Source organism: Eptatretus burgeri, chromosome 16 (genome assembly GCF_056783735.1).
Source record: "Eptatretus burgeri isolate ZD-2024b chromosome 16, Ebu_testis_v1, whole genome shotgun sequence".
NCBI classification, from domain to species: domain Eukaryota; kingdom Metazoa; phylum Chordata; class Myxini; order Myxiniformes; family Myxinidae; genus Eptatretus; species Eptatretus burgeri.
This window is the reverse complement of record NC_140976.1, coordinates 40,799,296-40,826,338: the sequence shown is the minus strand read 5'-3', so window position 1 is coordinate 40,826,338 and position 27,043 is coordinate 40,799,296. Positions and strand designations below refer to the sequence as shown.

At 46.0% G+C, this 27,043-nt stretch overlaps 2 protein-coding genes across 4 annotated transcripts; both read right to left on the bottom strand.

Moving 5' to 3' along the window:
* Window positions 1-6,436: 6,436 nt before the first annotated feature.
* Window positions 6,437-19,589, bottom strand: LOC147010926 (uncharacterized). Of its 3 annotated transcripts, none has more exons than XM_085860575.1 (6): window positions 19,057-19,589; window positions 15,955-16,399; window positions 13,315-13,528; window positions 12,359-12,555; window positions 9,343-9,450; window positions 6,437-6,787 (listed from the first exon to the last, which is right to left on the bottom strand). In XM_085860575.1, the coding sequence occupies exons 2-6, from the start codon at window positions 16,381-16,383 to the stop codon at window positions 6,623-6,625; spliced, it is 1,113 nt and encodes a 370-aa protein (XP_085716701.1). In that variant the 5' UTR covers window positions 16,384-16,399; window positions 19,057-19,589; the 3' UTR covers window positions 6,437-6,622. The 3 variants fall into 3 exon arrangements, with proteins under 3 accessions (XP_085716701.1, XP_085716702.1, XP_085716703.1); XM_085860576.1 differs by lacking the exon at window positions 19,057-19,589 and adding an exon at window positions 18,228-18,348; XM_085860577.1 differs by lacking the exon at window positions 9,343-9,450 and having other exon boundaries at window positions 19,057-19,563.
* Window positions 19,590-22,153: 2,564 nt separating this feature from the next.
* PGAP4 (post-GPI attachment to proteins GalNAc transferase 4) lies at window positions 22,154-26,631 on the bottom strand. The gene is made up of 2 exons (XM_085860574.1): window positions 25,856-26,631; window positions 22,154-22,935 (listed from the first exon to the last, which is right to left on the bottom strand). Exons 1-2 carry the CDS (start codon window positions 26,452-26,454, stop codon window positions 22,251-22,253), a joined length of 1,284 nt encoding a protein of 427 aa, XP_085716700.1. The 5' UTR covers window positions 26,455-26,631; the 3' UTR covers window positions 22,154-22,250.
* Between the last annotated feature and the right edge of the window lie 412 nt (window positions 26,632-27,043).

Below are 27,043 nucleotides of genomic sequence, written 5' to 3'. Positions count from 1 at the left end.
ACCCACCTGTACCAGTTCGTCTTGGTCCGTCATGGTTCTTACCGAGAATTAAATAAAATTTGACTGCTGCTCTTAATTTCGGAGGGAAAGGGGGAGGTTGCCAAGCACACCCCTGATCCGAATCCCGTAAATTTCTCGATTGGGGGGTGGAGGGGTTCGAGATCCCACAGCCAGACACCAAATTGTTGTGGGCCGGGGTCCGGTGGTGAGAACGACCACTAGGTGGGGGAAGTTACGTCATCTCCCACCAGCCTCCGGGAATTGTAGGCCGTCGCTCACGGATAATTCCGTGACACGGTGGGTCGCTTAACCAACTGTTAGTGCCAATACCTCAACCGCGTAGCGTAGGGTCTTCCTGCCAGGTGTAATCAGTTTACCTAATTAACCACGCGGTTTCGACTACCGGGGACTGACGCCCTCAGTACGTCTTGCCCGAACCGGATCACTCCACCACCTACAGTAGAGTACCAACTCCAGATCGGATGCAGCCGAGCAGAACTGCCAAGGACGTACCGGCTGGAATGAATGGATTATCGGGGATAAAGACCCGGCTAAACTCAGATCCGAACCTGCTGGACCAATGAAGCAAAAGACAAAAACGAACTGGGAACGTTTCTACCATCATTTATTTATACTAAGGCGAGGAGAGTCATGTGGCACAAGAACAAGTTTATTGGTGTGTTATGCAGGGGAAGATGAGAGACATGTCATGCAACAATTATACAGCAACTTATAAAAGCGGACACAGAGCAGACTTGCGTGAGAATAATAAAAGCAAGAATTACAATAAATCAAAGAACTTATACAGTTTACTTATGACAGGTGCCACACACTCAGACAAAATAAACCCAATTAAAAGAAAAGGGGACCTTTTGCAACCAGGAAGGGAGGGAGCTGAGGTCGCAGTTCTGGGCACCTGAGAGTTTTGGGGGAAGGGATGCTCCATGGTGCGGCACCTGACAAAGGTTGAGTTGTTCAGCCACAACCGTAAGTGTGGAGTTCGTGTCCATGAAGGAGCTTGAGTGGAGAGTGCGGGCCGCCGAGGCGAGATGTGGGTAGACACTTCGCAACAACGCCAACGAACCCACCGAACTCTCCGACCACCAAAGAACCAACGACCTTCCTTCTTTCTTACTCAAGACCATTCCACCAACTCAACCACCCAACCCGACTGAGGATCGCTTCGTACTTTATAGATCTCCCTGGGCGGGGAGGGGCCTTGGCGAAGCTGATGTCATCCTCCGTCCCGATTGGACAGGGCCTTCATGGGGTCCACCCTTTCTGGGCGGGATTTCGGCCAGGCGGCAAGCCCACCCACTCCATGCATGTCTGGACCCGCCAAGAAGGAACTACTGCAAGATTTTGCCTCAAAAAACGAGTCTCTGGTTAGGCAAGTAAGCGGTGAAGCGCTTGTCCAGCCCAAACAAGAGTAGCAAGCGGGAGGAAGGTACTGCGGCTCCAACAACAGGGGAATAAAATAAAAGGGGAGAAAATGATTTATTAATCTAACTAAAAACACATTGCAACGCACCCCTTTGCTTTCCCACGACACACAAGGGAGGGATCTATCTGCACATATACTAATGGCATAACTAACGTCGGGACAACTGTATGTTTGTATGCATACAGTTCCGAGAACAATAGTTTAAGTGTCTGCTCCGAGTGTGGGAGTTCAGTGGTTTGAACCCCAGGCAGTCAAACCAGTCTTTAAAATGGTACGTTCTGCTGCTTTGTTTGATGCTCAGCATTTAAAGGATAGAGCAGACAAATCCCTGAGGTTGGCTTATATGGGGAGGAGGAAATTCTTTCTTAAATGCCCCACTAAGTACAGAGAGAAAAAGGAACATCCTGGAAATACATAATCACCAGTACCCAGAGTGAACCAGGAAGCTGTCTCACTTTCCCTGAAGCTCAGCGGTTGTGTTTGTCTGAAATCAAGTCCCCCATCTTATGTATTCATCTGTGTGTGTGCGCATAAATGGTGTTGGAGATCCTGCATCAGCTTTAGACCCTCGAGAAGAAAAAAAAAAAGTCAGGCCCACCCAGCTGGTTCCAGAAACTTAGGCCTGAAAAATTCTCCCAAGGTGACCCCAAAGCTCAGTGAGAATAAATGGAGCTCCTTAATCAGGTCATCTGTAGACAAATGGTGGCATGAACAGGTAGGTCAGGTATGGGAGCATGCACCAGAGCAGTGCGTCGCTGCATCCACTTTCCGCCGGTACTCCAGGGGCCTCCGTATGGCCATCCCCCAGGCAGATGCCTGGCCCATCCCCATCTCCTTGAGATGCCGATCAACTTGCTGCAACCACGAGGAACGTTGGCCTCCTCCACTCACGAGACTCCCTCGCTGAGAGAATCTGGTGAGCAGGATCAGCGTCAGGAAAACGAGCCACATGTTCATACATCCACAGCTGACGCTCACAGACTATGCAGGTAACAAATCTCATTTGAGTCTCTCTCAGCAACCGCTCGTTGGACACAAAGTCCGACCAGCGATAGCCAAGGATTTTCCGAAGAGACCTGGTACCAAAGGAATTAAGTCTCCATCTCAGATCCTTGGTCAGAGTCCAAGTCTCGCATCCATAGAGCAAGACTGGAAGCACCAAGGACCTGAAGACTCGGACTTTCGTCCTCCCACACAGGTACCGCGGCAGCACCACACCCCATTATCCAGTGAAGCCATGATTCCCCAGGCCCGACCTAGACGTTTATTGACCTCTGACTTACAGCCAGCAGAGACATGAATATCACTGCCAAGGTAAGTGAATCTCTCCACGACCTCAACATGCTCACTACAAACAGGCACAGACAGGAAGCAGCATCCAAGATGTCATTGAAAGCCTGGATCTTAGTTTTGACCCAGGAAACCCGTAATCCCAGCGGCTCAGACTCCTCATTCAGCACCTCAAGGGCCCCCGAAAGGATATCTAAAGTCTACGCAAAGATGAATGCATCATCTGCAAAATCAAAGTCAGAGATCTTGACATTCCCAAACGATGCACCGCAGCCTTATCTCTCAGACATCCTTCCAAGAATCCAGTCCATACAAGTGCTGAAAAGTGTGGGGGCCAGGACGCACCCCTGACGAACTCCAGTAACAAATGGAAATAAGTCAGAGATGATACCACATCTCACAGCACTATCAGTACCAGAGTAGAGTTCAGACATCAGATCGATCAGTTTTGGTGGCACCCCGCGAAGACCTAGAATCCTCCAGAGGGCATCCCGATTCACTGAATTGAACGCTTTGCAGAGATCAACATAGGCTGCAAGCAGCCCCTGCCGAAACTCTCATCTGCGTTTGGTGAGGACCCGAAGAGCAAGGATATGGTCAGTCGATGACGTCTTTGATGTAAAGCCTGACTGCTCTGGATGCTGGTGCTCAAGCAGATGGTGGCGAACCCTATCAAGAATTATCCGAGCAAAGACCTTGCCCAGCACCGAGAGCAGCGTCACCCCCTCGGTAGTTGTTGCAGTCTTGGCGATCACTCTTCCCTTTCCAGAGAGGGACAACAAGGCCCCTCTTCCAGTCAGTTGGGATGATGCCTGTGTTCCAGGCAGACCACAGAACTGCTTGCAACAACACGAGTGCAGCATTTCCACCAGCCTTGAGAAGTTCAGCATGGATGCCACAGATCCCTGGAGCTTTACCCAATTTCAACCAGTTCACCGCAGTCTGTGTTTCCACAAGCGAAGGTGGACCACAGTTGATTGGAGGGTCAGGAACAGGGATTGTAACACCCCTGGCGTCCAACGCGACAGCTGGTGGATCAGCCTGGTACAACCACTCAAAGCAGCCGGCCCAGCGGGCCTTCACTTCGGACTCCTCTGTCAAGAGCCTACCACCCTCTGCTCTAACTGCAGTACACCGAGGGATGGGCTTGGATGAACGTAATGCGCGAATTCCCCTGTAAGCGGGACGAGAATCACCTGACCACAGGTGATGCTCTACCCCCTCACAGATTCCTCGCACATTGGCCTCCTTGTCCACCCTTAGCACACGTACAGTTTTACGCCTCAGCTCCCTGAACACCTCAGCTCTGCCATTAAGCCTGGCCCTGCGACTCTGGTCAATGGTATCCAGTGCCCCTTGAGACAAAATTCTTCTTTGCCCTTCGGTGGGTTCCAAGACATCCACCAGCAACATCAAAGACGGTGGTCTTGAAGGCACTCCACAACTCTTCAGGACCTCCCAAAACACCCAGACCCCCCAAATCTCTACTCAGCTCGTTCGCAAACTCCTCAGCTACCCTCTCATCATTGAGCTTGCCAACATCCAGCCTAGGCTGGGATGGTACCTTTCTTCTGGATGCAAGGTGCAACTTCAGAGTTGCTACAACAAGCCAGTGGTCGGTTTTGAGGAACTGAGCACTCCGGTAGACCCTGCAGTCTAACAGAGCATCTGGATCATCCTCCAGCGACGATCAACAAGGACACGGTCAAACTCCTTTGCCACACTGCCAGCGTTGGAATACCAAGTCCAGCGATGAGCTTGTGGACACTGAAACCATGAACCAGCCACCCTAAGTCTATGACTTCTTGCAAAGTCAAGAAACTTAGTGCTATTCTGGTTCATAGTTCCTTAATCATGGGGACCAACACACATCTCATAACCATCCCTATCAGTTCCAGTCGATGCATTGAAATCCCCCAAGACTAGAAGTGTATCTCGTCTGGAGCACTGATCAACCATAGACTCAAGCGTGGCATAGAATGCATCCTTCACGGTGAGATCACTCGCCTCAATCGGAGCATAAACAGAGATCAGGGAAATGACACCTAAGGAGTGACAAATCCTTCGTCTCATAATACGCTCATTGACCAGTGTTACCTCAATTATCATTGGGGTCAGCTTATTGGACACAGCTACAGCAACTCCTTGGGAATGGTAACTATCAGAGCGACCAGACCAATAGTAGGTGAAACCACCCACCATGATCTCGCCGCAATCCGGTCTCCGAACCTCAGAGTGCTGCAATACCGATGTCCAAACGCTTGAGCTCAGATGATAACAGAGACAGGTGAGCATCCTCTCTTAGGGATAGGACATTCCAGGCATCCACCTGAAGGGACCGCCTCAGGTTAACCCAAGGAGACCGCCGTCTGGTGGACGACACCTCAGCACCACTCCGACACACCCTCCCACAATCTGACCCGGGAATGTTACCCCGTGGTTTCCCTCCTATCATCAAAGATTGGGGGTCCCGAAGGCTTTGCTCCAATCCCATCATCCGGTGAGCTGCCCTGCGAAGGGAAGCTGCACAGGAGGTACTTCCACGGAGTGGGTTTTCAGATTTCTTTGCGTTTTTGTGTTTTGTGGAATGAATGGTTTTACGGTGGCCGGAGTGCAAATCCTGCCACCAACTTCCTAATAAGAAGTAACCCAACTGCAGGAGGACATCCGCAGACACAGTTGGACACAAGATATGGATGGCCGTTGGCTCACAAGGAGCTCCTCCGCCCTTTGACAGGTTTTGTTTTTAATCCTGCTGGGTGTCCATATCCAAACACCCTCACCAAAAAACCTGGTGGGGGAGACGGTTTAGTCGCCGACAACCCGACCATGGAACAGGTTAGTACAGGTTTTGCATGATACCTGTAGCAAGTCACAGATCTAATCTGGCCTGACCTGCAGGTAGTGGACACAAATAAATAAATAATGGAAACACTCATGTAAATTCACTTAATCAGAAGGTGGGCTACCACGTAGGCCTGTATGTGCCATGGCATAGAGTCCATCAGCATCTGGAATTATGTAGGAGGAATACGGCACCATTCTTCCATGAGAAGTCAATCAACTCACACCTGTTTGATGGAGGTGGAAAATGCTATCACAGGCATCACTCCAGAATATCCCATAAATGCTCAATTGGGTTTACATCTAGTGCTGAGAATGCCACGATATAATATGTATAACATCAGTGTCATGCTCATCAAATAATTTGGCAACCAACCTACTCTGTGGATGGAAACATTGGTGGGGGGGGGTCTCCTCTTGCAGCCATACTAGCCATACTTATACGAAACTCAGCCTGTGCAGCATTTTTTATACATGACCCTAAGCATGCTCAGATGTAATTTGCTTAATTAACACATGGGCCAACACCTGTGTGGAAGCCGTTGCTTGATGTCCTCATTTAACCAGGTGTTTTTTTTTTGTCCAGTAGCTGTATGTCAAGTTGGGAGATGACTGTCAGACAAAACAAAAAGTGAGATGAATTTTGACAAGTTGTAGAAATGGAAAAAAGAAAAATTCCCCATTTTTATTTTTATTTTCATCAAAATTTGTCATGAGTTTATCAATTATATTTCCTTACAATCACAGCTAATATCGTAATGACAAAAAAGAGAAGCTTTCATGAGAACCACCATTGTAGCATCTCACTGGTTGCCATTTCTCTTTTCAATCTAAAAACCAGGGATGAAGTCAGGCACATTCTGTTTTGAGTGCAAGGTTTATTTATTTATTTTTGTTCTGAGCCAACAGGAGCAAAGGTTCCTGGACAGAATCCCTGCATGTTTAGTTCATCAAGAAGTCACCCAGAGTTCTGTCAAATGAGTCTGTTCTCAATAACAAACTGACATCACAGCAATTCCTCAATTTGGCGTGTCACTTTGCCTCTCACATGTCCATGCACACCGTACCATCCTCTCCATCGCCAGAGTCCGAATCCGAATCGCTGCTCTCCAACGAACTCAGCGCAGGCATTTCAGGAGGACCAAATGACGTCTGGTCCACGTGGCCAGTTCTCACAGTAGCAGCAGACTGCGATGAAAGGATAGCCGACTGGCCAGGAAGGTACATCCAAGGTTGAATGAATGGCCAATCGCAATTACTTTGGAATAATTATAATAAGTGTTCAATAAAACTCTCTCTACTAAGTAAACCAACTGCAAAACAATCTATAAACAACTAAAACTCTCATCTTGTGTGTGTGTGTGTGTGTATATATATATATATATATATATATATACACATATATATATATATATATATATATATATATATATACAGCTCTGGAAAAAAAAATAATAAGAGACCACTGCAAAAAAAATTTAAATCAGCATCTCTACATGTATGGCAGCCATTCCATTCCAATGTCTGTTGAATTCCAACACAGGCACACTTCATTCAACTTCGTGAGGTACTGATTAGGTCTTATTATATAAGAGGTACCTGAATATATAAGAGGTACGTGAGGTACCTGAATCAAATCTTATTTAACAAGGAAAAGTATAAAAAACACTGCTGTGGTCATCACTATCCTCTTGCAATAGGACCAGCTGGATGGCAAAAATAGTGCTAGTGGTACCTCAAAAGTAATTGGAATCAAAAAAATAACTATTGACCATGCCAAAAGAGTTGAAAAGAAAAGTTTTGAGTGAGGAAAAGAAGGGTTCAATTCTGGCTTTACTGGCAGAGGGATACAGTGAGCGTCACGTTGCTTCCATCTTTAAAATTTCAAAGACGGTGGTTCATAGGAACAAGGTCAAGCAGCAGACATTGGGGACAATAAAGCTACAGACTGGCAGAGGGCGAAAACGACTTTCCACTTACCGGGATGACCGCCAACTCATTTGAATGTCACTCAACAACCGTAGGATGACATCAAGTGACCTACAAAAAGAATGGCAAACGGCGGCTGGGGTGAAGTGCACGGCGAGGACGGTTCGAAACAGGCTCATAGGGGCAGGGCTGAAGTCGTGCAAAGCTCGAAAAAAGCCCTTCATCAATGAGAAGCAAAGAAGAGCCAGGCTGAGGTTTGCAAAAGACCATAAGGATTGGACCATAGAGGAATGGAGTAAGGTCATCTTCTCTGATGAGTCCAATTTTCAAGATGAGTCCAATTCAAGACATGGTCGTCTAATGGTTAGACGGAGACCTGGAGAGGCCTACAAGCAACAGTGTCTCGCACCCACTGTGAAATTTGGTGGAGGATCGGTGATGATCTGGGGGTGCTTCAGCAAGGCTGGAATCGGGCAGATTTGTCTTTGTGAAGGACTCATGAATAAAGCCACGTACAAGGTTGTCCTGGAAGAACACGTGCTTCCTTCTGCTCTGACAATGTTCTCCAACTCTGAGGATTGGTTTTTCCAGCAGGACAATGCTCCATGCCACACAGCCAGGTCAATCAAGGTGTGGATGGAGGACCATCAGATCAAGACCTTGTCATGGCCAGCCCAATCTCCAGACCTGAACCCCATTGAAAACCTCTGGAATGTGATCAAGAGGAAGATGGATGGTCACAAGCCATCAAACAAACAAAGCCGAGCTGCTTGAATTTTTGCGCCAGGAGTGGCATAAAGTCACCCAACAGCAATGTGAAAGACTGGTGGAGAGCATGCCAAGACGCATGAAAGCTGTGATTGAAAATCAGGGTTATTATACAAAATATTGATTTCTGAACTCTTCCAAAGTTAAAACATTCGTATCGTGATGTTTAAAAATGAATATGAACTTGTTTTGTTTGTATTATTTGAGGTCTGAAAACACTGAATCTTTGTTGTTATTTTGACCAGTTGTCATTTTCTGCAAATAAATGCTCTAAATGATAATATTTTTATTCAGAATTTGGGAGAAATGTTGTCAGGAGCTAATAGAATAAAACAAAAATGTTCATTTTACTCAAACACATACCTATAAATAGTAAAACCAGAAAAACGGATAATTTTGCAGCGGCCTCTTAATTTTTTCCAGAGCTGTGTGTGTGTGTGTGTATATATACACACACACACACACACACACACACACACACACACACACACACACACACACACACACACACACACACACACACACACACACACACACACTACAGTATATGTATGTATGTTCCCGAAATACAGCCAAAACGGTAAACGGTAGCGCAAAAATTTTAGGGCCACCTTACTCACCATTCTCCTGCCGTGTGCAGTATCAAGTTTCGTTCAAATCGGGCAACAAATTTTTTTTTATTAAAAAATCAATTCCTGATTCAGTCAAGTACTCTTCGGGAGCATTTGATCAATGCAAACAACCTCAGCGGTATAGTTCGCTGGAGCTATCCAATTATTATTTTTTCTTGAAATGATTTTTTTTTCATCAACCGCTGTCACAACGGGAATCCAACAGGCTCACAGGTCATCTCGTATCCTTTAATGTGCAAGTTCAAAAATGATTTTCAAATCCAATTTGCCTGGCACTTGCCAAATTCAAAACCAATCCGATATCTTTATATAAAAAGGAGCCAAGTTTATCCGTCTCACAAAAGCGTTTCTGCTGTCGTAGAATGATATAAATGGAACCGTTGGAAAGGTAACGATTTATTTAGAACAAAAATTCCTCTATTTAATCAAACTTGCCTGTTTGAAAAGCCAGCATTTCCAGGATTGAGGAAGAAGAAGCAGGACCTTGAGCTTTAATGTAGTGGTTCCAACAGTAACATTTATTATTCTACCACAGCAGGAACCCTTTACAAGGACACGGGAGGGGCACACAGAAAGGAATGTAGTAATACTTCTCGAAGTGATCGAAAAACATAAAAGGACACGGGAGGAGTACACAACCAACCAACAGCCACCACAACGACGTGTTGTAAAAAAAAATTTTTTCATGCGTTTACTTAATTTTACATCCTCAATGAGATTCACAAATAGACATGCAATATGCTTGTGAAGTACAACGTGCTGTCTTTTGAATAAACCGGTAAGCGACGGGAGGCACAGCTCGTACATCTTAAACACACTGTACGGTACTTCAAATTCAAGTCATGTTTAGAGCTTGCAAATGTTGATAACAAAATTCCGGTAAAGTTTATCAGAATTGGCAAAATTATTTCCAAAATTTTTTTTTTACGCTGAGGATCATGGAGGGAAGGTGGATACGAGCCAACAGGGAGAAAGGAATGAGAATGAAACAAGGCAACAGAAAGCATATCTGGTGATCATACAAGTCATCATAATCTTACTCCATTTCCCATTAGTAGAGAGGTCTATGACTCTTAAAGCATGTAAAAACCCCAAAAATAAACAAACAAACAAACAAACAAAAAATCAGACGAAGTCTGTCTAACCGACTGGCCTGTGTGACGTTCGACTCGGAGTTGACCAGGGCAGGAATGTGGCCAGGGTGTTCGTGATAAACCTGCAGAGTCCTTGTTGGACAAAGAGATCTTCAAATCTATACAAATAAACTGGTCCCCAAATATAATAGAGGGCAGAAAGACGAGGTCGCTGTGGGGAAACAGTTGGATATAGTAAGCAAGGCGATGAGCTTGCAATGAAAGAGGAGAGGAGACTAACCTGAAAATAAGAGTGGCCAATTGGTTAATGGAGGGAGAACGGATTAATGGCGGTAGACCCCCACCCCATCCCAACATGCAATGGGGATAGAAAGGATTACAGGTTGGGATATGTCGGGGGGGGGGGGAGGTGATTTGAGATAGGGATACACTATTTGCTTGAAGCTCTAGAAAGGCAGAGCACAACTAGAGGGGGAGCACTCGGTAGAGTGCAAAACCTCCGCCGCCAATACTGCAAGGTCACTCAAGTGAACCTGATATCCTATTCATTCAATTTGACGTCAACAGTGCAACTTTCCCTTTTAACTTTTACATACTCAATTAATTCGTCATAACTAGATTCCTTGAGACAGAAATTGATTTTACGTGGGTATATCCACCTGAAGTTCCAAAATCAGCCGCAATTATAATTTTGGCATGTTTTTTTGTTGGAAATCACTTATAACATGTAGAAATGCAAAAAAAAAAAAAATCAAAAAAAAAATCGAAATTTTGTTGAAAAAAATTTGCAAAAATTTTCTCTAAATTTTTTTGGGGAGGGGGGGGGGTTGGAAATCACTTAAAACATGCAGAAATGCAAAAAAAAAAATTCAAATTTTTTTTTTGAAATTGGCCACCATAGCGGCCATATTGGATTTTGGACAAAGTCCAAAATCTAATGGCATGATCCTTGGACCAGACCTAACCCCCCCCCCCCACCAAGTTTCGTCGAAATCCGTTCAGGAGTTTTTCCGTAATACTGTTCACAAACAAACAAACAAACAAACAGAAACAGAAAGGGATGAAAACAGTAACTTCCATCCATCTTCGATGGCGGAGGTTAATTAAACAATCTCCAGAAAGCAGTTCCACAAACGGGATAAAAAGGTGAGGGTGGGGGGGGGTGTAGGTGCCTCAGCTCATATGGGCAGGAGCAGTACTCCCCTGACAAAATACCTTGTAAGCTTTAATTCGTTTTCATTTTTCAACAAAAGACGGACGTCTGGGGCGAGCTTTGATAAGTGGTCAGCCCAGGAAAAATCATGGCCGATCTGATATTGAGGCTGAGAAGTTAAAGAGACAACCTCTGTGGACAGCTTCCATTGGAAGACAATAAAAACATATCGGTGGGTTAGTTTGGCAATTCTTCCAAAGTGACAGACTGAGACTAACATCTAATCAACTTCAGATCAGCAGAGAGTGATGCAGGTATTGTCTTGCTTGATAATGGGATGTGGTATGACAAGGCAATGTGGCATTGTCTGCAAAAAAGGAATTGATGGCTTTCCAGAGCATTAGAGAGGTCGTTTATGTAGATGAGGAAACATACTGGGCCCAAGACACTGGCTTCCACCACTTGTAGATGGAAGGAGAGGGTTCCATTGATAGCAACGCATTGACTGTGAGTGTAGGAAATCAGAAATCCAAGCATGGAGGTGACCTTGTATGGCGTACGCAGCAAGCTTGGTTTCAATAATATTTGTGGGGAAAACTGGGAATGAAAAACAAACAACAACATTCAACAAAGCAGTGCAATATGAGACATTTGTTCATTTTCCCTGACTGAAGGCCTTTATTTCCCTCTGGGTGAAATAATTGAGCAAATATACATACATACAGTACATACATACATACTCAGAGAAATACAAACATGTAACTGTGCACAAAATGTACGACATACACAATCAGTTCGACCTTATCAAACCACCAAATCTCATTTCTCAAGCTGTGCCAGAAAAACTTTGCATGCACTGGGCCTCTTGAATGTCTCCTTAAGTAGGTTCTATAAAACAATACTGCTTTAAAGTCTTCCACAAACTGGCTGGCTTGGCATGACATTCAACTGGAGCCAATTTATACAGTGATGGTGAGAACTAGTCTACGATTTGGGAATGACAGCATGGGATCTTTCATGTCCACCAGCTAATGCTAACAGATATATCTCTATCTCTATCTCTATCTCTATATCACACACACACACACACACACACACACACACACACACACACACACACACACACACACACACACACACACACACACACACACACACACACACACACACACACACACACACACACGTAGAACAAAGATCCCACCTTGAGACGTTGCTTGGTTTCCTCGGAGATCGTACCGCCACCTGGCGTGTGCATTGTCGGAGTCGGAGGAGTGATCATTATCTCCGGCGGGGGGTCAGACCCCGCTGAAGGTAACACAAGCTTTGGAATGGGCCCTATGGATCTTACTCTGGTCCAGTCGCTCCCAGTTTGTGCCGCTTGAGAGACAGCGTCCAGGCCTGGCCAATAGAAAGCGTTCATGCTGTTCAGAAAGCTTTAAAAAAAAAGGATCTCTTATTGTTCCATTAATGTCTGTTTCTGTGCGCCGAAGTTAAAAACACACAAACCCAGAAATTATCAACAGCAATGCACAATTATGGCACAGCCGAATGGCCTCCTGCATTTAAGTTCCTCGTTAGGGAACTTATGTATGGCTCATCATGCTTGGACCATAATCATACCTCATCTTCCATGTATTAACACAATTCAGTTCCTCAATTTAACATCTACATCCATTTAATGCCTATAGACAGGAAAATTCGTTGGAGTAACAGCACACAATGGCCTAACATTTTCCAGTGGGTCTAAGAAATCCATGCTTTACAACTTGAACTTGGCGACTTACATCGACATCGAAAACAGCTGAATATTAAAGAAGTCAAGAGCTTTGCCTTTGAAATGTATGGGTGTACGTGATGGGGGTGGGGGTTTCAATACCAATTAAATATTTTGCACAGCGTAAATAGTCAATAAGCATTTGGGTGGGGAATGCAGGATTGGGTTATAAGGGTTATGGTGGTGTGAGATCAAAGGGCAATGACTGACCGAAAGATAACTTGTGTGTCTACATTGTTGTTTTCAAACAATTTAAATGAACAATCATCCTATCGTAGTTTTATTTTGTCGACTTTCCTGTTAGGCCACAGATTTAATGACAAACCCTCCTATTTGTCTGGATTTTCTTCACCCCCAATTCAATAGCACGCGCGTAAAGAGACCTTCACTCGAGGATTTCCGCGTCTTTAGGTCCACTGGCCCATCGTCCCAACAAGGGTCGGGTGTTTGCAGGTTCGGCCAAGGGTCGTCTCGCCTTTCCGAGTAACTGGCAAGATTGGTGTTCGGATTTCGTTCAAGGTTAGGACTCCACGATCGGCTTTCGCGGTGGAGTTTCACCAGCAGCTTATGAGCAGCTGCAGGCCTCTCATAAGGGATCTGAAGGAAAAGGAAACATTCCGTAAACTGCATTGTGATTGAACTGGAGAGCACGCAGAGCAGTGGAAAGGTGGAAAATTCATCCAAAATATAAACTCACGGGAATGGGGAAATAAACTGCAAACGTGGAAATTAAAGGGCTTAAATGACAATCAGAAGGAAGGAACAACACAGATTGGCAGCAGAAGTAGCAACAGCACGCCGGAGCCAACCAACGTGTTGTAAGAGAGAAGCAAGTTGGTCATAAAAGACAATGCGATGATATTTTTGGGGGAAACTGGTGGACATCATAATAAATGGATAGAAAAATCTGCCACGACATTGCAAAATGGAATGGTCGACTCCATATCCCCTCCGCAGGACAATGTGATCCATGATGCAGTACCCCCTGCTTCATGACACCCAACTACCAAGGGAAGTTCATTTGGACATCATGACATTCCATTTAAACACCTGTAAGTGCCAGGAAGAATGTTGACAACAATATTAAAGGACAATCTGTACTTAAGGTGAAACACTACAACGATGGCCCTCCAAACCCCTGCCCCCCCCCTCCCCGACCCCTATAAATGGCAGATTTCTGACTTCATGTACAACCACTCAATACAGGTGGCTGGCATTTCCAAGCAAATGCAACACAAATAGCCATGAGATCTTTTGAGATCCGAGTGACCCAAATGATGTCCACAACCTATTGATCTGCGCCAGGAAAGAAAACAATAAATGTTACCAATATAACCAAAGTAACACAACAGGTCTTTGTTCTCGATGTTTCCCACCCCCCCCAAAGCTCAACACCAAACAACAGAGATATGTCATCAAAAAACACAATGTTTAATAAGCAGCAAACATGAACCCCTCCACATTGGCCCTTCTTGCCTCTCCACCTCCGCACCATCACACCATCAGCTCACTGTTACCTAGGAAACGCCTACATGATTCTATTAACCATTTCTGTGTGGGGACATTGATAAAGCACCTACTTTATTCACGTTTACCTCTCTACCTGCCCGATTATATATCCACCTCCACACGTGAAATATTCCAAAGCCAGGGGTGCAACATGCTGATGTGAAAACAATCCCCAAATCGGGGACAGCAACTTCATCAAAGTGCAGGTAGGTTGGGGGAGGATGGATACCAGAAAAGGGGAGGAGGTGAAGGGAGGGAGAGGCAAAGAAAAGAAGAACAGAGCTTTAAACATTGATGTTTGAGTGCAAGTACATGACAACGCATACGACATTTAGTATTGAAGAAATTGGAGTGAAAAGAAGGAAAAAAATCCAAAAATGTGGAGTTTGGAGATACTGTAGATATAAAGGGTAAACAAAAGAAAATGATCACGTGTTCGCAGCACAATCAGAGCGGGAGTAATTGAAATGAATAAAAATCAAAACATACGTTGACGGGCAAGGGATGTGTAATGGACGGTAATTAAAGGAAAATAAAGAGAAAAGGAAATGGTGCAGAGATGAGATAAAAGTTTGGAGGACTTAGGATGAGGAAGGTTGATATAGCAGAGTGTCGAGAAAAAGAAGAAAGAAAGGAAGAAAGTACATACATACAGAAGATGATGATGAATGAGTGGGAGGGAACAAGCAACAAGCAAAAGGTGAAGAAGAAACAGAGCTGGTGCAAATTCAACGACTCGATGGAACCTGGTGGTGGCGGCACAATGTCTCCCTCAACCATCCTCTGCCTCCACCACAGCAAACTTGAGATACGAACAGAAGGGGTGGGGGGAGCGGTGTCAGAGGACAAACCCAGCATATGGTTAACCTCTGTTCAGCTGTTCACATCCATCTGTTCGTTTCTCTCTTCTCCTTCCTCTGAACCTCTAGGTTTCCGATTTTCTCTTCAGGTTGGCAGGATAGCCTCGAAGTATGTGCACTCCCCCCTGAGCTGTCTAGCCTGGATTAAATTCTCGACCCAGCTATAAACTGCCACCCTGGTGTTTCACATGCCGGACGAGGCACCGATGTGTGGGCTGTCCTTCAGATGGACGTTACAGTGGGCATCCCATCTGCCGGCATCAATTGTTGGATGTTAAAGATCCCACGATGTCCTTTGCAAAGAGTTGGTGAGCTATCACCGGTATCCTGGAACAAATTCCAAATTCTTGCTCTAACTTAGAGGATGCACTGCATCAGTGGCATAGGTATGCCCCCAGCAAATTATGCTTCCTGTAGCCATGTACTGCATACGAAAGAAGAAGGAGAAGAACTTTTTCTTCCAGGTCCTCAATCAATATGGGTATCCTTTTTCATTTCCCAATCATCCCAAGACCCCTTTCAAGTTTTCTGCATTACCAGTCACATTAAAGAATCTCTACACCTGACCCACTGAAATGTAAACATCAGCTATTCTATTTTGCAATGGAAATGACTAAGGGCTTAAATAGGGTTGTATAGTGCAGGTCCAGGCACCTGTCGGGTCAGAACTCCATGATGACCCCTCCAAGTGTTGTCTAAGCGGGTGCTCTCCATCCCTCCGGCCTCTGCTCGTTTTCGCTTCCGAGCAACTGCCATGAGCGGAGGCTCGAGCTCTCCTCGACTCCCACTGATCCGCAGCTCATGCAATTGCAGTTCCGAAATGGTTTTGGGTTCATTGCCACGTTTCCGTACCCAGTTCCCTACTCGAAACTCCTTGGTGCCGGGTTGGGGTCCATCCGTGTCCATTCGGTCATCTGGAGGACTCCTGGAAGAATATCTGTTCTCGGCTACCTTTGGGGAAAAGGTGTGTTCCGCAGAGCTGCGATGTGCAGACTTGGCGAGTCGCGTTGTACGGCCCAACAGCTCATTTCTGGTTTTGCTCGGCGGACTGGTTCTGGGTTGCAGGGATCCTTGGCTCGTCATTCTTGCATCGTTTAACCTGACGGGTGAGGTGGTGTAAAAAGGTAAAAAGCATTGCAGTAAAAACCGGTTTCTTCTTATAAAATCGTGCAAGAGGATCACCATCAGCACCTTATGGGTCTATTCAAAGTTGTTACAAGACAGGAAAGTATTTCCATTTGATTGTTTTTTTATTGACTCGGTGAAACATGGAAATTTTTCATCGACGAGCAATTCAATTCAAAAAGGGTTCATCACAACCTGTTTGCATCGGCATTAAACAGGTGAATTGAATTAGGCACAAATGGCAGTGTAAAACGACAGCAGCAGGTAAGTGGAGCATGAAGGTGAATGCCTGAACAATTAAAACCAAAACAAACATGAAATGGGTACAATTCGTGACAAGCATCATCTTGTGATCCTTAAACAAAGCACGTTTCTCATACAATGTACAAATTGAGGGAAGGTTTGGCTGCATCACATGCTGGACAATCTTCCTGGGTCTTTCCAATTTCTCAACATTCCCTTTGACAAATTACCAAATGTACATGATATCAAATTGAAAGGAATAATACTTGAATCAAGAACTGATAGAAAACAACTAAAATGTTATGATCGACATGAAACTCTTTCAATTCCCTTGAAATGTACAATCTTTGGTTTGCTATTTAAGGTGCAAGATGAATTGTTAAAATGTCGCTTTTATCAATTACTAGACGACCCGTGAACCCGTTGGGTTCCCGTTGTGACAGCAGTTAATGAAAAAAGCATTTTAAGAAAAAAAAATATAGATCCAGCGAACTACACTGCTAAGGTTGTTTGCATTGAACAAATACTCCCGAAGAGTATTTGACTAAATCGGGAATTGATTTTTTAATAATTTTTTTCATTGCCCGATTTGAACAAAACTTGATACTGCACACCGCAGGAGAATGGTGAGTAATGTGGCCCTAAAATTTTTGTGCTATCGTGTACTGTTTTGGCTGTATTTTGGGAACATACATACATACATGCAAGATGAGAGTTTTAGTAATATAATATTATTACCTCCACCACCAAAGGTGGAAGGAGGTTATGTTTTCACCCCCTCTCTGTCCGTTTGTTTGTCTGTCTGTCAATTTGTTTGTGTGCATGATATCTCAAAAAGTTATGGATGGATCTGGATGAAATTTTATGGACAGGTTTGGTGTGTGACAAGGACGAACTGATTAGATGTTGGTGAAGATCTGGATCTGACAAGTAGAATTTTAAAAGTGATTCTTCACCATTGAGAGACAGGGCCAAAAACGATTTATAGCATGATATGTCAAAAAGTTGTGGACGGATTCGGACGAAACTCGGTGAACAGGTTTGGTAGTGACAAGGACTAATTGATTAATTTTTTGATGAAGATCCAAGTCCAGATCCGGATACGATAATTTTTTTTTTTAATTTAAACGCGATTCTTCACCATTGAGAAATAAGGCCAAAAACTATGTATAGTATAGCATGATATTTCAAAAATGTATTGGGCCAGATATTATGTTCTTGTGGATCAGGCATTACGTGGCAGCGGTATGCGCTCCACCGAGTGCCCTTCGAGTTATTATTATTACAACTCAGAAGATACAAAAGAAAGCTAACAAAGTGAAAATGATGGGATCACCATTTAGTCAATGCAAAAAAAAAAATGTTTGACGTACACTTTGGTGTGAACCCTTAAACTGTGTGGAACACTGTACGTAGCCATTGCCCAGCTTTTGAACGAACCTGAACAATGCAAATACCTTCTGCAGTCGCTCTGGAAATTTCAATTACAACAGAAATAATTTACCAATTGCATCCGATTAATACTGCTTGCCAAGCTCGCACTACAGTGGCATTCTCGCCTCCAAGCAATGTCGTCCTGGGAATGAATAAATTCCTGGCTTTAAAAAAAACCCACTAGTCTGGTGTGATGCCATCAGGAGGTGCTGCATCAGGGAGCACACAAAAACACACACACACACACATACACACACACACACACACACACACACACACACACACACACACACACACACACACACACACACACACACACACACACACACACACACACACACACACACACACACACACACACACACACATACACACACACTTCAGGTATCCATCGAATCAGTTATAATCGCATGAAAAATATGAGATGTTCTCTAAGCAAATTTGGGTCATATTGCCTCCAACTCCCAGCCCTCTTCCCCGATCTCCCCCTCTTCTCCTCTCCCCCCCACCCTCTCCCAGTCACCCTCAATAGGCAAGTCGAGTACATAATAACGTCTGCGTGGACCAGAACACCATTTCACCATGTTTTGAAAAAATAAATAAATAAATAAATAAATAAATAAACTTTTCAGCCCCACATCGGTGTCGTTGGGTAGATTCATCTCCTGCAGTAACAACTCAACATGGATGTTTTTATCTTAATCAACAGCGAGGACTCTCAAACGTTAGGTGGTTGTAGTTCTATCGCCGGGTATACAGGGCGCAGGGCGCCATGGTGGCCTGTTCCTCTCTGTACCAGATCTTTAATAAACAGTGGGAATCGAACCCGAACCATGAACCATGAACCATGATGATACCAGGGGATGGATGCAGCAACAATGTTTTTACCCACTCCTCCACCACCGATCGAGCCGCTCCCACTTGTGCGGAAGCCACCACAAATAGACCACTCACGTTCTGCCGACAACTTCCAACTAATGATCCTCGCACGATGTGGGCTGGACGGAGGCGACATATCCCGACAGGTACACGATGTCACGCGCGGTACACCTGGTCCCTGGGCTCGCAATTCACACCACGTGGGGAGGAACGTGTCGCCTCGATCCAGCGCGCGGTGGAGCTCCGACCGTCCGTCCTCACATCTTCGCCCACAACACCCACACGTCGCTTCGATCGAGCACATGCACGACCCTTAATATCGTTCAGTCGAGCCGCCCGTGTTCACCAAGCCGCCCCTCTCCGCTCTTTTCCGACTTCAAATGTCTTCAGCTCTCCCGCCCACTCCCTGCCTCCTTCGCACTTCGCCATCCTCGCTTTTCAATTCACTTCAACTCTGCTTTCTTTCACCATCTCTCTTTCCTTGACCCTTCACCTTTCACCCGAGGCTCCTGCCTCAACGCCAACACTGGTCCCTCCCACTTTCTTCTCCATCCTCCCACTTCACCTCAGCAAACACGCCCACGCCGCTTCTTGGCTCCTCCCCCATTTCTGTCAGTAAACACGCCCACGCCGCTTCTTGGCTCCTCCCCCATTTCTGTCAGCAAACACGCCCACACCGCTTCTTGGCTCCTCCCCCATTTCTGTCAGCAAACACGCCCACGCCGCTTCTTGGCTCCTCCCCCATTTCTGTCAGTAAACACGCCCACGCCGCTTCTTGGCTCCTCCCCCATTTCTGTCAGCAAACACGCCCACGCCGCTTCTTGGCTCCTCCCCCATTTCCACTCCACCCTCTGTTCTGTCAGCAAACACGCCCACGCCGCTTGTTGGCTCCTCCCCCATTTCTGTCAGCAAACACGCCCACACCGCTTCTTGGCTCCTCCCCCATTTCCACTCCGCCCTCGGTCTGTCAGCAAACACGCCCACGCCGCTTCTTGGCTCCTCCCCTATTTCTGTCAGCAAACACGCCCACGCCGCTTCTTGGCTCCTCCCACATTTCCACTCCGCCCTCGGTTCTGTCAGCAAACACGCCCACGCCGCTTCTTGGCTCCTCCCCTATTTCCACTCCGCCCTCGGTTCTGTCAGCAAACACGCCCACGCCGCTTCTTGGCTCCTCCCCTATTTCCACTCCGCCCTCGGTTCTGTCAGCAAACACGCCCACGCCGCTTGTTGGCTCCTCCCCCATTTCCACTCCGCCCTCGGTTCTGTCAGCAAACACGCCCACGCCGCTTCTTGGCTCCTCCCCCATTTCCACTCCGCCCTCGGTTCTGTCAGCAAACACGCCCACGCCGCTTCTTGGCTCCTCCCCCATTTCCACTCCGCCCTCGGTTCTGTCAGCAAACACGCCCACGCCGCTTGTTGGCTCCTCCCCCATTTCCACTCCGCCCTCGGTTCTGTCAGCAAACACGCCCACGCCGATTCTTGGCTCCTCCCCCACACATTTTCCTCCGCCCACGGTGCTCTCAGCTTGCACGCCCACGCCCACGCGGGAGATCCCGCTTCCCAGGATCATTCCCAGGAAGACGTCCTGAGACCGCGATCCGACTTTCAGAAGGCGCACCGTGGTCTGTGCCTCTGCCTTCTTGCCCTGCACGTTTCCTTCGAGAAGCATCGAGCACCACGTGCACCATGCATTGTGCGCAAAGCGTTCGCTCCATCCAGCTTTGCTCAGAATATTCCGCTTTCTACCCAGCGGCATCATCTGTCCTCGACCGAGATGCCATCACTGATCGATTTTGCATGAGCATCGCATACAACACAACACGCACTTGGCAAATTCTCCTGGAATTACAACTGAGTCGACGTACGTCCGGCTCGACTGACGTTTAAATCCCAAATCACGGACAACTCCGCCCACTTGCTTCCATACTTCCCGCCCTCTGACTCATACTCCGCCCACCGGTTCCCCCCCTTCACTGGCCCTGCACAATCACTGAGCCTGGGGCTCTGCTCTGGCAGCCGCCGATAAAGCACGGACTGCAGCATCAACCGCAGCACTGGAGATAGAGAGAGAGAGTATGCGATATAGCTCATAACGAGATTGGCCTTCGGCCAGGGCAGGCAGTTCGATGGAAAACAATGAAAGTAAAAATTCCAGTTTTCATTACCTACCTTGAATGGTGCTGTGCGTTTACCGACCTAAACAGGTGGAACCTTGTATACCCAATGTACAACACAATGAAACTAGTGGAACAGCACTCCTTAGAACACCCACCTCCGCCAGGCTGAACAGTTTACGTTTTGTATGTCACTGATAGGATCAGACCTGAACCCAAATCGAATCAGCTTGTTCTTGTTACCGAACCAACTCGTCCACCAAGTTTTGTCATAACTCGTCCACAACTTTTTGAGATATCGTTTTTGGCCCAATCTCTCAATGATGAAGAATCACTTTTTTAAAAAAAAAAATTCTCATACGTGGATCCGGATCTTCACCAAAATCTAATCATTTCCTCCATGTTACACACCCAAGCTGTGCACCAAATGTTGTGCAAATCCATCCACAACATTTTGAGATATCCGGCACCCAGACAAACAGACAGGGGGTGAAAACATAACCTCCGCCCACCTTCCGTGGTGGAAGTAACAACGCAAAATACCGGAAACCTTTCCAAGCCGAACACCGCGGGATCTTTAATGTCCACCAACGGCCAAGGATGCTGGCGGACGCTAAATATCTCAGCATCTCTTGCGAAGAATATGCGAGTTATCGCCGACATCCTGAACAAATGACAAATTCCTGCCATGACTGCTGATAAGGCAACAGCGAATCACCCAGCATCACCAAGACACTGCTTCGAGAACACGGTACATTGATCAAGATGAGGCTCATGTAAGAGAGGTTCGTTACGCCCTATATTCAATGCCATTCATTCACTTTTGATAAAACCGAGACTGAGCCATCATGTAAAAGCAGTCTCACAAAGCAGAATGTATTTGTTCCAAGGATATTTTGTGTCGTAAAAGACAGATTGATGGTTTTACAGCATTGCGTACACAGCAAAGGCCATCAGAAAAGATTTCATCTTGGGCGACCGAGACCGAAATGAAAATTGACAAAAGAGCTTTATATTAAGCTTAAAATAAAATTCGACTTCAATTACCCACCCTGAACAAAGGTTCAAAGCCATTTATTGTGGGTCACAAAATACTGTGAAAACATTCGGTTTTCAACATCGACAATGCAAGGTCTCTGGGTGCATCACTCGGTGTTATTTTGCACGAGCAAGTGAACTTCGCTCTCCAATATGCGAAACCAAATTTGGTTCGATTACGAGCGCAGCTTGCCCGGTCTGCCGTGCCGCCACATACAGGGCCATGTCTTTGGCGTGACCCTTCTGGCAGGTTTCTGCAAGCAGTAGTTCAAGCACTAACTTTCCGCCGGCGCTGGAAAACACCATTCCAGGAGTGCAGCACTCGGAGGCCGGGGCGAGAGAGTACAGATGTGGTGAAAGTCTACGGAGCTCCAAAAGGTAATGGCGTCCGACCAATTCAGCTGCTGACATTATCATCACAACAAGGAGAAAAAATGTGAGCGGCTTTAGGTGACGATTTGGATGCATCAGGGCGTAAAGCGGTGCGTACAACAAGTAAGCTCCCATCAGGCCTAGGCCCAACCACTCGAAATATCGCGCCGGCTCTGGGTGCAAGTATCCCTGAAGGCGCTCGGGGTGGTAGAGCTTGAGGTAAAGGGTGTGCTGAGTGGCACGGCGAGTCAAAATATGATGCAAGACAGGAAAGAAGTCACCCTGCGGGACAGCATCGTCCTCAAGGACCGCGACATTCCGAGGATGGAGGTTTAGGGCCCAACGAAGACAAAACGTGTAGTCCTGCTTCTCCTTCTCAAACATGTTACTGGCTGTCTCTGACTCCACAGATGCCATTCCATCATCCAACCTAGAAAAGCAAAAGAAGTGAAACATTGGTCATCGTTACCCTCACTGGAGGAGAGGGTATTGCATTTGGGTCCGTTTGTTTGTATGTCCGCACAGAACTTTAGTATTTTTCTCTGCAACTGCTTGTCGGATTGAGACAAAATTTTCACCACAGGATCAACTACTCATGTGGAATGTTTTATTGATAACTAGAAGGGCACTCGGTAGAGCGCATACTTCGGCCACACAATGACTGATCAACGACAACATAATCGGGCCCATTAAATTTTTGAAATATCATGCAATACAGTATCATATCGTTTTTGGCCCCATCTCTCAATGGTGAAGAATCAGTTAGAATTAAATAATTCTCAGATCCAGATCTGGATCCAGATTTTCACCAAAATCCAATCAGTTCGTCCTAGTCACACACCCAACCTGTCCACAAAATTTCATCCTGATCCATCAACAACTTTGAGATATCCTGCACACAGACAAAGACAGAAAGGGGTGAAAACACAACCTCCTTCACCTTCAGTGGCGGAGGTAATGATGACGTCATAAATCATGTGGTGTGGCAGCTATATTGGAAAAACTTTGGACCTCTATCTCTGAAGCTGCACCAAGGAGAAAATTGAAACTTGGCACATGCCAAGTACTCCTCATGGGGAATAATTGGGATTTGTGTTTAATGACGTCATAAATGCATAATATGTAGAACGCTACATCTGATGAGCATGAAAATTTGAGGGTCATCTCAGGATAAAATGGTCCACAGAAAAAAAAATATTGACGATGTCATCGGTCACGTGATTCGGCAGCCATATTGTTTGTTAAATTATTAAATAATAATCATAAAATTCCTGAAGTGGCTGAACAGATCGAGGCAAAATTTAGATGTGTGACCACCGATGCATAAGGAACAAAAGGTTCACATATGACATCATAGGTCACATGGTTTGGCAGGCATATTGGATTTACCTGAAAACTGATAAAACATCTTCTCCATAACGGTTGGACAGATTGAGGGGAAACTTCACACAAATGTTCCCCAAGCTATGGGTGTACAAGTTCAAGGAACAAATGATAGGTTACATGGTTCGGCAGCCACATTGGATTGAAGGAAAATGTTAAACGTTTTCTCTGGAACCGCTTAATCAGGTCAGGTCAGGTATGGGAGCATGGGCCGGAGCAGCACATCACTGTGTCCACTTAATCAATTGATGTGAAACTTCACAATTACGATCTAGTAGTGATGGGGAACACATGCTTTAAATTTCAACTTGATCGGTGGCATGGTCTGTCAGCCAGAATTATTAAATTTTTTGATCTGGGTTCTTTTTCATTTCATTTCTTTTTTATAATGCTCACTTGGCTGTGCCTGGATGGCTTTGAGGATAGCGTAGCAGCTGAAATGTGAATCCTATCCAGGTTCCTCCTGATGGCTTAATTCGGTCGCCGAAATAGGTGACCCTTATTATCAGTAATTCTGTCTGTTTGTTTGGATGTTTGTTCGTTTGTCATCAGCATAATTGGTAGTAAATGTGGGCGGATTTTGACCAAACTCGAGTGGTAGGTACATCTTATGACCTGGTGCTTTGGAAATTGTGATGGTTGCTAGGGACGCTTTGGTTCCCTCGCAACAACCGAAAACCTTCAAAATCGGTACCGTTCACGCAAAATCAATTCTGAAAGCCATTATCCCACGTAGGGTTATGAAATTTGGCACGAATGCTCTACAGGTGATGCTCTATCAAATATTTTCTGGTTTTTGTGATATATGGAATACTTTACCCGCAGCGCCCCCTACAATTAGGGTATGCGTGAAAATTGGTGAAAATTGAAGGCCCCCGAGCGACCAGGTGAGTGCGTCATACGAATGAAACTTTGCAGGTTCATGGTACTCAATGAGTACTACAACTTTGCCTCAGGACATATTGACCGATTTCGCTTAGGTCAGGGGTCAAAGGTCAATTAGTGCAAAAATCGATAATATGCGAGAGTTGGAGGTGCCTTCGCGCCAAATGCTACTCCTCCTAGGGTTATGGTCGGATGGTCATGAAAATTCACACTAATCGTCTCGAATACATTGTGCACAAACCATCGAGCCGGATTTTTGATTTAGATCTTTGTTCACCCACAGCACCTCCTTGAACTTTGAGGATTTCCGATTTCAAACCGCATTTTCGGTACTTTTGATTCAAATGGATACCGAGTAGTAATCAGGAGATGGAACTGGATGAGATTTGATATGCATAATCTTAAGGTGATTCCCTATCCGCTATATGACATCCATTTTGCTCTATATCCTATAGTTTCCATGCTCATCGACCCATCGCCGACTACTGGCTCGTCTTTGCTTTTTGCTTGTTTGGGTTCCTTCTGATCACTCCAATGCAGGATGGTACCTATTTGGTCTTCCATTTGATTTGAGTTATCTAAATTTTAATCCCATTCTAAATTCAATTGATTAATAATAATGATAAAGTCATAGGTCAGGGTCAGGTGTCCAATCAAAGCGGGACGTCTTGGTACCCGGTCATCACTGCCAGCAGTTTTGAAGTGTCAGTTCTAATGACGTCCTTCATTAATTACGTAACACACCAGCACACAAACGCTCCCCAAAACAAGTCCTGGTGAGGGTGTGCTATCTCCGATTGCTCTTTTTCTTGTTTTGAGAAGAGAAAGCGAGCCATCTCCAGCACCCTGGCCAAAATCCTGTTCTAACCAAGAGGGGGCACCGCATCAGCGGCACCCCCCCCCCCCCAAGCAAATGATGCGACCCGCAGCCACGTGCCGCACACGTTCTGACCGTTTTGATCTGCAAGACCATCGACATTAAACTGTGCAACAGCAAATGGAAAAACAATCGAACAAAACAACAATCTTTTTCATCCCAATTTGGTGGTTGGTCACAGCGGTCACAACCCTTCTTGTCGAACCTGCTGAACACCGTTGCAAGTGGAGCGAGATCCAGCGCCTCAGTGTGTGACTGAGGTTTCGGGTCGACGTTGCAGATGGCGAGGTGGTGCCGGCGGCATGGCGAACCGCATTGCGTGAGAAGGTGGTGGAGTGTAGCGACCACTCGGGTCAGATAGCCTTCCAGTCTTCCGATGGTCACCACGACGATGGCGAGGTCGACGCTGGGAGGCTCGGTCTTCGTGGGTCGAGGTGCATGTTTCTCGTAGTCCTGGACAATGGGTCCTGGTCCACCGCCTTCATGGTATTCGGAGACGCCGGCGTCTACACCTCCTTCACCCTCAAACGGTCCTCCGTCACTCCACCGACGAGCCTCGCCCATCTTCCTCACGTACCGCCTCGCCCACTCGGCCTCCACCGCCGCTCGTTCGGAAGCCTCCACGTTTAAAAGGCTTTCCCGTTCTTCTCTGCTGACGTAGTATGAATATGGAAGGTGACGGCAGGCGAGCGGGAGGATTACTAGGAGAACAAACAGTCCTCCCATTGTCAGGATTCCGAGGTCCGTTCTCCATAACCGATGTCGGTACATGAGCACGAACCTGGACCAACCGCCTTTCAACATCACGACCACAAACACACAAACACACAAACACACAAACACACACACACACACACACAAACACACACACACCGTTCCCGCCAGGGAACGAAACGGCCGATGATGTCACGACTCATGGGACGTTGTCACGACGACGGGGGAGGTGATACAAAAAAAAACAACAGGTGAGGGGGTAAAAAAAGGGGCGGAGCCTTTCTGTCTTGCCTACGTCACGACTCACGTGGAAAGGAAGTGAGGAACAAGTTCGGCGGAAGCAAGAAGCATTCCTCTTTTTATCAATGATATCAATGATCAATGATAAAAAAAAAATATTTATACAATGATCGAATGACGAGAGCGACCAGATGGGTTATGTTTTTATCCATCCCTTACGGGCGATCTTCCAAGCGTGCAACACGTTCTTCTGACGCATACCTTTATTTGGGAGGTGTATAGGCAATTTACAGCTCTGTGTCGGCAAAATAAATAAATAACCCGCGTTACGTGCAGGAAGCGAAACATACCCCCTGTTTATGGTTCAAAACACCTCACAGCACTGGAAAACGTGGGGACACGAATACTGTAGTGTAAATGGTGGGACTTGTAATACCCT

Bases quoted from the DNA above. Each gene is read 5' to 3' on its own strand.
- LOC147010926 (XM_085860575.1), bottom strand. From the start codon at position 16,383: ATGACGAGCCAAGGATCCCTGCAACCCAGAACCAGTCCGCCGAGCAAA. The intron at 13,529-15,954 runs GTGCCTGGACCT...CTTTTCCTTCAG, and splicing joins ATGGAGTTCTGACCCGACAG to ATCCCTTATGAGAGGCCTGC. The intron at 9,451-12,358 runs GTGGGATCTTTG...GTCCTTGTAAAG, and splicing joins AAACCAAGCAACGTCTCAAG to GGTTCCTGCTGTGGTAGAAT.
- PGAP4 (XM_085860574.1), bottom strand. From the start codon at position 26,454: ATGTTGAAAGGCGGTTGGTCCAGGTTCGTGCTCATGTACCGACATCGG. The intron at 22,936-25,855 runs GTTCGACAAGAA...TTGCTTTTCTAG, and splicing joins CTTGCAACGGTGTTCAGCAG to GTTGGATGATGGAATGGCAT.